Source organism: Sminthopsis crassicaudata, chromosome 1, assembly GCF_048593235.1.
Source record: "Sminthopsis crassicaudata isolate SCR6 chromosome 1, ASM4859323v1, whole genome shotgun sequence".
Taxonomy (NCBI): Eukaryota; Metazoa; Chordata; class Mammalia; order Dasyuromorphia; family Dasyuridae; genus Sminthopsis; species Sminthopsis crassicaudata.
In genome coordinates, this window is record NC_133617.1 from 79618454 (window position 1) to 79629396 (window position 10943).

The 10943-nt window shown below is 39.0% G+C and overlaps 1 protein-coding gene across 2 annotated transcripts in view; it reads left to right on the forward strand.

The window, feature by feature from the left end:
* The window catches only part of LOC141540358 (lymphocyte antigen 6H-like), a 36950-nt gene extending 26237 nt beyond the window's left edge, over window positions 1-10713 (forward strand). The window contains exons 1-4 of one of the 2 annotated variants that reach the window (XM_074264287.1): window positions 3789-3910; window positions 5069-5139; window positions 5881-5997; window positions 9525-10713. In XM_074264287.1, coding sequence (XP_074120388.1) covers window positions 5088-5139; window positions 5881-5997; window positions 9525-9742 — 387 coding nt within the window. In that variant the 5' untranslated portion in view covers window positions 3789-3910; window positions 5069-5087 and the 3' untranslated portion in view covers window positions 9743-10713. Of the gene's footprint in view, window positions 1-3788; window positions 3911-5068; window positions 5140-5880; window positions 5998-9524 lie in introns of those variants that run through there. The other variant, XM_074264297.1, reaches the window with a different exon arrangement.
* The last annotated feature ends 230 nt before the right edge of the window (window positions 10714-10943 follow it).

The window sequence follows — 10943 nt, forward strand, 5'->3', positions numbered from 1 at the left end:
GTTATGTAAAACAAAATATCTTTTCCACTGCTGAGATCTGCCTCATTCTGCATTTCTAATCCACCACTTAGCTGAGAGAGAGATAATAATCCCTTAATGAACAGGACTGAGGAACAATGTATATAACAATACCACTGTCAAAACATGCTGATCGATGCAATGAATAGCCATGACTCCATAGGACTGCTGATGAAGCATGCTACCCATTCCCTGCATGCATTGATGCATGGATTTGCTTTTTCTTGACTATATTTATTTGTCATAAGAGAGGATTGAAGTTTTTTTTGTTTCTGTTTTTGGAGAGGATTTGGGAAGGAGAGGCAGTTGAATGGTAATGATATAAAAAAAAAAAAAGAAAACAAAGAAAATGAGATCATTGAAGCCTTTAAAATCACAGAGAAGAAAACAAAAAGCAGAATAGGAGATGTAGTCAAGCTGTACAGTTTAGAAACATGTAGAATTTATTATATGCTTTGAAAAACAAGCTACAATAGAAACTTGATTACATATACAATTTTCTTGTTTTATTTTTCATGTGATTTATGTTAATTGGTGTTTGTCAAATGCAGATTAATACAAAAGAAAATTTTCTTTTAAAAAGTTTATTGACCAAAGAAGAAGATGATGGAAGGAGTGGTATTGCAGAAACCAAGGGAAAGGAGAATAACCAGTAGGGGTAGTCAATACTGCCAAAAGTTGCTAACAAATTAAGGAGAATGAAGTCTGAGAAAAACCTTTGTACTTAATTAAGGGATTGTTATCTCTCTCTCAGCTAAGTGGTGGATTAGAAATGCAGAATGAGGCAGATCTCAGCTGTGGAAAAGATATTTTGTTTTACATAACTCGATTTCTTTGTAAAAAGGTACTGTTCTTTGGGAAGTGAGAAAACTTTTTTTTAAAGTTATTTCCAGTTTTGAGGTTTGTTCTGGTGAACAACATCTATCAACTGTTCCCCAGTCCTTTACACCTGAATTCATTTGCAATGAGGACTGAGGATATGGAATATTTCAGATTGTTAAATGATAGCTCCCAAATGATTCAACAGATGTTTATTAAATGCCTTCTATGAGCAAGTGATGGTTGTACTCTTTTACTTTCTTATATGCTGATGTTGGAATAAGAACCATACCTCCGTGTTGGTTTGTATTTAGAAGATGGGGAAGGGTTGAAGACTCAGACAACTATAGTATATATGGAGACTAAAAAATAAATGGAAGAAGACCAATTACAAAGCTATTGTCTCAAAAGAGAGAAGCTTGACATTGCAGTCTGGGAAAGAGATAAAGTCATGCTAAGAAATCTTGTGCTCAAGGAAAAAGTTAGATTGTAGACTATGGGAGAGTCACACTGTAGTAAGTAGCTGAAAGATTAGCTCATCTACAATTTTTAAATTGAGTAGTCTGCAAATAGTCCCAAGAAATTCCTACCAAGACAATGAGTCACAATCACCTGTTGTCCACAGGGGAGGACCCAACTCTTGATTTTTTGGGAGATTAGTAAGAAAAAGGAGATGGAAAATCAGTCAAGTAGGATTCCAGAAGGATCCCATCTACTAAATGTGGATAGACTCTTAGACCTGAAGGATGGCTCATATGGAGCAGACTCTAATGAATATGAAATTGTAAGTTGATATCTGCTTAGTGTGGTGTAAGTGGTAGAATTCTAGACTCCCAAATCCAGTCCCATTCCAAGTCAGGGTGACCAGGAATGAATTATTTAATGCCTAAGTCTTATCTAAGACTTAAATAGATAGAATGCAAACCTTGTAGAGGGCAGGGACAGTTTCACATTTGCCTTTGTATCCCTGGCACTTAGCAGATTTGATATCCTAGATTATGGATTGGGATCTTCATTGCTAGTAGGAATTCTTACTTCCTAGGAAATGGATTCAGGTCACTCTGGGAACAGATTGGTGTTGAGGGGAAAAGACCTTTTTCCCTGAGAAGTCTCAGTGTCTGAAATAGTATAAATTTAATTTGGCAAATACATATTAAGCATCTTTTATATGTAACAGCATTTGAGGTATGGAGACTCTGGCTTTGTCCTAGGATGCTGAAACTTAGGGGGCATTGAAAGCCCTTGAAGAACCAACTGGGTTTAGCACCTAGTTAGCAAGAATAACTGGATTGACCACAGGAGAACACTTGCACAAGGTCAAGAGCCTTTTATCTTCAAAGTATGAGACCTAGAAAAGGGTCTTATTAAAGCTCATGAACATGTTACCCTCTGTCAAGTTAGACAGGGGCTACTTTTCCTGTGTCATTTAACTTTTTGACTAGGATTCAATTAAGACTCATAAGTGCTCTGCAACATTATGAAAACAATAGACACATTCTCACTTTGATTCAGGCCCCACCAGTTTCCCATGAGCAAAATAATTCTATCTCCAGGGGACTTCTGGCTTCCTTCCTCTCATTCTTGCTCTGAATGTTTAATAATAGCAATAAAAACAAAAAAAAAAAACCAAAACAAACAAAAAAAAAAAACCAAAAAAAAAAAACCAAAAAAAAAAAAAAAAACAAGATCAAGGTGATAACTATTAAGTTTTTATTTTAAGTTTAAGCAGATATAAATCTCCAAAGCAAACAATCAGATAACTCACTCCCAAAGCTACCCAAAGCTGGTTATTTGGAGTTGCAATCATGAGGAAGAGGGGATTTTTCTCTTCTACTCCTTTTATTATAAATCAAAGGGGAAAGCAAAAAGTAAAGGACTGAATGTTAAGTGGGAAAATTATTTTTCCTCAGGAGGAATAGAGGGGGGGAAATGTGTTTCTGATCCAGAAGTTATTCTTCATTGGCTCAAAATTTGCTTGTCTCACTTCCCTTCTTCTTAGTTATGATTTGGTTTAGGCCAGTGCCTCCCTAAGCTATATTCTCTTCCATGATCTGGGCACCATGATTTTTACTTAAGGTTCAGACAATAGCCACCAGTCATTAGTTGGCAACTTTATTGGAAGGTTCAGTATGAAAACCTGACTGGGGCCTTTTTCTGAGCCATCTTTCCAGAATGATCCTTTCTTAGTTGCCTCCTTTGGATTCTTCTTGGAAGTCTATTCAAGGGCAATTTCAAAACTGCAAGAATCTGTGGAATGCTAGATAGATTCCATCCACTGTGTCACCTAGTTGGCCCTGTGACCCTGTGAAGTAGATGTTATTATCCCTATTTTACAGTTCAGGAAACTGAGGCAGACAGAGGTTAAATGATTCACCAAAAGTCACATAGCTAGTAAATGTCTGAGCAGATTTGACCTGGAGATTCTTGTATCCAGATTCAGTTTCTCTATCTTCCCTACTTATCTGCTTCTGTGATGGGAGATGGAGTGTTGTATATGGGGGTCAGTGTAAGCCAGTTCATTTAGAATGTGGAGAATATGAAAGGAAGTAATGATTGAAGTCAAAGCTTTAAAACATGGAGGCTAGTAGAGTAGAAAGATCCTTGAAGAAAATAAAATAAAAACTAACGAAAACAGCAACTAAAGAAAGAACCTTGGATAGGAAATCAGGGGACCAGTGTCCAATGTTAGCTATATGATTATGGGCAGATCATTCTACAGGCTCTGAGTCTCATCTACCAAAAAGGAGAATGATCCTCAGACTATTCCCTGTCCTGGGTTATGTGGAAAGTGTTTTGTAAAAGTTAAAGTTCTTCAGAAGTAGGTTATTATTGCTCTTGAATTGCTATCATCTGTGTGAGCATTGAGTGGGTAGGGGAGAATTCTGGAAACTCCCTTTCAGAAGGAGTTGGCTTGAGCTCTAGAACAGGGGTGAGTAGTTTATGTTTGAGAAAGTCAGTCCTTCCCTAGGGTGGAGCCAAGGAGGGCAGGCTCAGAGTCAGTGGGATAAATAAGGCTTTAGCGGTTTGTTTAAGACATACAAAAGTGAAGAGTCAGACGAAACCTTTTTTTCAGGTGAGCTTTGTGAGGATTAGGTGGGAAGGGTTTGAGAGGGAGGGTAGAATGTTACAAACGTTTGTACCCACCTGTAATTTCTCTCCAAGTTAAGAGAAGGCTCTCACTAGGCTGAGAAGTTTTGACTTTCTCATGTGGCAACAGGGAGCCATGGAAATTTGTTTGAGCAAGGGAAAGGATTACAACAGAACTGGGATTTAAGAAGATAAGTCTGGCAATGAGTATAGAATGGTTTGGGATAATGGGAAGGGCTAGACTGAGACAGAGAGACCAGTTACAATAGTCCAGGTGAAAGGAGATGAGGACTTGGACTAGGTTAGTAATTCTAGGAATGGAGAAAAAGGGGCTGAATCAGGAATTATTATGGAGGCTGAAGTACTTGAAATAATGGAAATAATCTTGGAATTATAGCCAGAGAACCTCTACTCTTCTGCTTATTACTTATAAATTACTTAGCCATGTCTCTTAACTACACTATACCTTAATTTCCCTGTTTGTGAAGTGAAGAAGTTGAAGTACATTTTTAAAGTGTATTTTATTTTTAATTTATGGAATAAAGTGAAGTATATTCTTAGATTTCTTCCAGTTCTTTACCAAGTCTTGCTAACTGATCCAAGATGAGATAGTAAAAGAAAAGTAGGAAACAAGGTTGACAAGGCAGGTTAGGGCCAGATTGCAAATGGGCTTGAAGACTCTCAGTGTTGCCATCTGTAAAATGGAGAAAACAATCTTAATGTGGGATAGTTGTAAAAAAAAGAATTTTAAATTTCTAAATCTTAGAGAAATATTAGCTATCATTGCTTCTTTGTTCCCCTTTTTTTCATCTTATTCTCTCCTCAGTGTATTTGCTTGGATATCCCTCCCTTCCAAATAAAAGAGGATCTCCTTAAGGAGTTAAAAGAGAAAGAATAAAAGGATAGATGGGACTGGGCAGTTTAGGCCTTATGCAGCCAGCAAAAGGGAGCTTTATGGTTACAGAAAGGCTTTTGAGGAGAGCACATCTTGGGATCAGGATTCAAGTAGCTTTTGTGTAAGAAAGAGAATGTAAAGAGGAACCCATAATAGTGAAGGGTCCTAGATTGGATTCCAAAACTATTAGAACTGGGAGGAGAATCTGGTCAAAGTCTTGAACCTCAGCTTTCCCTGTTTTGTATTCAGGTGGAGATAGCAGAGAACCATGGAAATTCTCTTTTCTGTTTTGCTGGGAACCCTGTTGTTTGTGGAATCAGGTGAGACCTGGGACTCTGAAGGGGAGATCCAAAGCCTTGGAAGAAGGCAGATGGACTGTTAGGATGCTGGAATCTAAGGGAGAGAAAGAATTTAAGGCTAGAGTCAGGTTGGACTGGGAGAGGATGAGCAGGAAGAACTGGAAGCTTCAGGAAAGTTTGAGATACAGCTTATATAGAGAGAAATGCAGCCTATTGATCAGATTATGTTGGAGGAGCATCAGCTGCTTTTTCTGCTTGCGGTTGAGAAAGGGTACCAGGGGAGATGAGAATGGAACATTCATTGTTTGCTCTACTTTTGTGGGCTCAGTTGGCAGGCCTGGTAAATTTTGTGGTTGTGTATGTGATAAATGGGGTTTTGCTTTTTGGCAGCTGGTGAATTTGTGAGCTGGGAGAAGTAAGATGTGTGTGTGTGTCTCCCCACTTTAGGCATGAGCTCTTATTGAATTGTTTGTGGGTACAGTGAGTTCTGCATTTGTGAGCCCAGGGAAAAAGTGTGAGTTCTGATACTGGTGGATTTGCATTGAGTAAAATGAGGATTTCTCATCCTTAGCCCATTCTTCCAAATTATAAGGAGCTTGGGGTCCAGATTATAGGGCAGGAAGGAACTCTCCTATATATCCTCCCTCACTTCTGTACTTGAGGACTTGGGGCTCTCCTTGCCCAGCATCTTCATGGGGTGCTCTTGGCAAGCTGGGCTCCCTGGTGGGGTTTTTTAACTGATCCATATATGATCCTCCACAGCTCACTGCCGGCAGTGTTACATGTGCTCTAGGGTTAACGACCTCAGCTTGTGTAAGATAAAGAAATGCAATGATGGAGAAAACACCTGCACCAAGACTATGATGACTTCAGACGTGGGTGAGTTCTTCTAGCATCTGGCCAGGATTCAGAGCTTGGGATGTGGAGTGTTTAGGAAGTGGGAAGAAGAAGGCAGAGTGACTTTAAGGTATTCAGTGTCTGAATTTCTCGGCATTACAAAGCTTCAGAATCAGTTGGGGCTCCAGGGAGCATGCAGTCCCCGCCACCCCTGAGCAGGTCATGCCTTCTTTAGATCATCCCTGATAAGTGGATATCCAGCCTTTATTAAAGATCTCCAGGAAAAGCACCCTCCCTTTCTCTAGTGCAGCCCATTCCAGTATTGGACTGCTCCTTTTGGTCACAATCAATCAACCAACAAGCTATATTGAATACCTGCTGGCTGAAGAAGTGCCTGTGTTTTGTTGGTGTTAATTGTTAGTCTAAAATTAACACAAGCATCTCGACTTTGGAGGTTGCATTGAGTGCACAATCATCCATAAACAAACAAACAAAAACACTGCTTCCCCATCAGCCAGCACCACAGCAGCCATATGTGGAACCATCAGTTACAATAAATGGTGAAGTCTTGATTGCAGTGGATAAGTTCATTTACCTCAGCTGTATACTTTCCAGAGATGTCCATATTGATAATGAGATTGACACATTCACTACCAGAACTAGCTCAGTGTCTGGGAGACTGAAGGAAAAAGTGAGAGAGGAGAGGTATTAGACTGATTACCAAACTGAAGGTCCAGAGCTCTTGTGCTGACCTCATTTTTGCATGCCTGTGAAACCTGGACAGTCTACCAGCATCATGCCAGGAAACTGAATCGCTTCCATTTAAATTATCTTAGGAAGTCCAAGATCGCCTAGCAGGATAAGATACCAGACCTTGAGGTCCTTTCTCTAACTAAACTGTTAAACATTCCAACTTCACTGCAGAGCTGGACTGGCTACATTATTCGATTGTCAAATGCACACTTGCCAAAAATGCTATTTTAATGGAAAACTCACACAGGGCAAGTAGTCACAAGGTAATCAGAAAAAGTGATACAAGGTCACTCGCAAGGTCTCTCTTAAGAACTTTAGAATTAATTGTAAGACATGGAAGACACTGGCACAGGACAGCCCAGCATGGTGTCCCCTCATCAGAGAAGATGCTGTGCTCTAGGGGCAAAGCAGAATTGACTTAGCTCAGAAGAAGTAGGAAATGTGTAAAGTTAGAGAGTTCACCCAGAATATTCATAGGGTCAATTTGTGTCTAACATATGGAAGACCATTTTGAGCTCTGATCATCCACAATCAGACACATGTAACTTGACTCTAAGTTATCATTTTGGTCCTCTTCGAGAACAACCAACCTACCAGTGAATATCTACTATATGTCAGACACTATTAAGGTATTGAGGTTTCATAGAAAAATAATCAAAATCGTGCTTTACCTCATGATGTTCCCTTTCTGTTGGAGGAGACCATAATTATAAATATATGCTATAAATGCAATGTAATTTAGGGGGTTGGGTATCTAGGTGGCACAGTAGCTAGATGAATGGATAAAGGACCTGAAGTTAGAAAGACTTATCTTCCTGACTTCAAATATGGCCTCATTGACTTACTGGCTGCATGATCTTGGATAAGTAGTATAAGTAGCTCTCTGAGCTTTAATACCCTACTGATCTCATAGGAAAGATTTAAGACTGCAATAACAGGACTTGTGGGGCTTAAGGAAGTAGAATACTAGATAGTACAGTAGTTAGAGGCCCAGACCTGGAGTCAGGAAGGTCATCTTTATGAATTCAAATCCAGCCTCAGACACTTACTAGTTATGTGACCCTAGGCAGATCACTTAACCCCATAAAGTAAAAACCAGCTGTAAAATAAGCTGGAGAAAAAAGGCAAACCCCTTCAATATCTCTGCCAAGAAAACCCCATTGAGGTCATGAAGAGTCAAACAAGACTGAAAAATAACTGTATAGCAACAGCAATTGGAAAAATCTGCAGGGAGAAAGAGGTATTTGAGTTGGGTTTGGAAGGAAATTAAGGATTCTAAGACATGGAGATGAGGAGAGAGAGCATCCCATGGGAGAAGAGCCAATGCTAGAATGGGAGATAGAGTAACATGCATTTGTAGGATCAAGCATGCAAAGAGAAAAATGTACACTAAAACTGTGAAAAGTTGGTTGAACCTAGTGATGAAAGACCTTAAATGTCAAACAGAAAAAATTATATTTGATTTAGAGGTAATGTAGAAGCTTGGAAGTTTACTAAGTAAATGAATGACAGTCTAATTTGCACTTTTTTATTGTTATTCCATCGATTGTGATTCTTCTTTCTTGACAAAGATACTGGAGTGGTTTGAGATGTCCTTCTTTAGGTCATTTTATAGATGGGAAAACTGAGACTAAGGCATTTTCTGTTGATGTTTTATGGAACCCTAAATACCCAGAGCTGGAAGGGACATCCAAAGCACTAAGACTTAATTTATTCAGGATGGGCTTCTGATCATTAAAGATTCAGGCCATTGGTTCAGCTGCTTTTTATTGGCAGTTAGCAAACTGTTGGCCAGGCTCCACCACTGAAGCAGAAATTATATTAGCTAATGACAATTATTCTGCTTCTCCCTCATTGCTTCTATCTTAAGATATCTACTTGCATCTCTCTTCCTTTCCATTAGGAAATGCATGTTTCTTGTGTATTAGCTATTATGGGAACTTAATGCCTACTTGTAGCCTTGTTTCTACTGGAAAATGTGCTCTAAGTTCCAAACAATTGTCTCCCAACATACTTTTGGTTTGTAAGTCATTCTATGAATTGAACTATTCAATTTCTAAGGTCTCTCACAGCTTTGACACCCTGGCTTTATATAATAAGGTCCCCTAAGCTCTTTTCATATTTAAGATCTGTATTCTAAGTTCCCTCCCAGTACTAATATAGTTACCCCTTTACCATTTTGAATTCATTCTCTGCCATTCTACAACTGTATTCTGGGAAAATCTCTGAAAGATATGGTCAGTACAATGGGAATTAAAAAGAGGAAGGAGTCAGTGTGGATTAAGGATGGTTATGGGATGCTTTAGGGAAGAAGATGCAATTTAACTGAGAAATGAGGGAAAGGAAGTTGGTAGGTAGAGAAATTGTCTTAGGAGAGAATAACATGAATAAAAACTCAGGTGAATCTTATGCTTTCAGGGCATTGTTGTTGTTGGCCAGTCTGACTTTTTGTAACCTCAACTGGGGTTTTCTTGGCAAAGATACTAGGGTGGTTTGCCATTTCCTTCACCAACTCATTTGACAGATGAGGAAACTGAGGCAAACAGGGTTAAGTGACTTATCCAGGGTCACACAGCTAGTAAGTATCTGAACCTGGATTTGAACTCCAGTCATCCTGACTCCAGGCCTGTTGTTCTATCTACTGCACCATGTAGTTGCTCTTTTCAGGGTATAGTCAGGAGCTAGTCTTGACTGATATGAAGGGTGAGTGTTAAAAAGTAAAGGGACATTAAAAAACAAACAAACAAAAAAAAAAAAAAACCCAAGACATCTCACTGAATATAAAAGCCTTAAATACTCACTTCTCTATTCCTTAGGGTTTAAAATGAAGTCATATATCATGGACTGTGCTACTTCCTGTGAAGAATATAAAAAGTTCCTTTTGAAGACTATATCCCATGGATTCAAGGTGGATGTGTCCTGTTGTAAAACTGACCTTTGTAATGGTGTGGGTGGGTTCAAGAGCAACCCCTGGTCCCTGACGGGAGCACTCCTCCTTAGCCTGGGACCTGCCCTTCTTTGGGCAGGGTTGTGAAAAACCTCCTTTCTCACCAGCTTCTTCTGACTAGACCTTCCTTCTGGTATCAAGCCCATGAAGTTGGTGCTCCTGTCCTAGTCCCATCTCAGTTCAGACTCTGGGTTGAGAGCTTTGGCATCCCCAAATGGATAGACATGAAGCCTCCCTCTCTCTCACCCAGTCACCCTTCCTTTTCTTCTTATCTTGTAGAATTCCTCATTGGCTCCCAATCTGTCAGTTCCTTCTTTATTCTAATGTATATCCCTGGAAAAGATTTTCCTCTTCCTTCTTTTTGCTTCAATATTATTGTTCTGAAATTCCCTTGGGAGGATTAATTGTTAAGTTTTTTTTGAGGAGAGAGAAGGATTCTGAGTCCCAGGACAAAATGGAGGAAAGGGGAACCCAGTCATCTGGGAGATGGACAGAAAAGAACAAAAGAGAAAATTGAAAGGGCAAGGCCTGGACCTTAGATACTAAAGAGTAGAACTTTATTTGGGCAACTTGGGGAAGAAAATTTAGCCTGAGCAAGATAACTGTATAAATATGAATATGTATATTGGATTTAACATGTATTTCAACATATTTAACATGTATTAGATTACCTGGCTAGTTAGGGAAGGGAGTAGGGGGAAGGAGGGGAACTTTTAGAACAAAAGGTTTTGCAGTTGTCTATGTTAGAAAAATTACCCATTCATATGCTTTGTAAATTGAAAAAAATATATTAAAAAAAAGAAAAGAAAAGAAAATTTAGCCTGGTCTTGAGGAGAAAACCAGAGGTATCAGAAAGAGAAGACTAGAGAGAGAAGAGCTTGGAATTGGAAAAGAATGTACTCTGGCGCTGAACAGAAATCTCATTTAGATTCAAGATCTCCAAGGCAAACATCTCTGAATGTTTATTTAGCTACACATAGCTGATCTCTGTCCCTGATATGTTTTAACCTCCTTAACAAATGCATTATAACAAGTAAATAAATTTATGAATAAGCCTATGTCCTGAGAGTTTGTCTCTATATATTTCTATCTAACATAATTAATGCTCTATGGATGGTGGTGGGATCATGTGGGATCATAAACTTGAGAAGGGGCTTAAAATACTAAGACAGTCATTTAGGAGGAATCCATAGAAAAACCTGCTCAGGGCTTGCTTTTACAATCTAAGGATAGCTATTAAAAAGGTAGTCCTGACCACAGTGTGTTTTGGGATGTAACCACTAAAAAA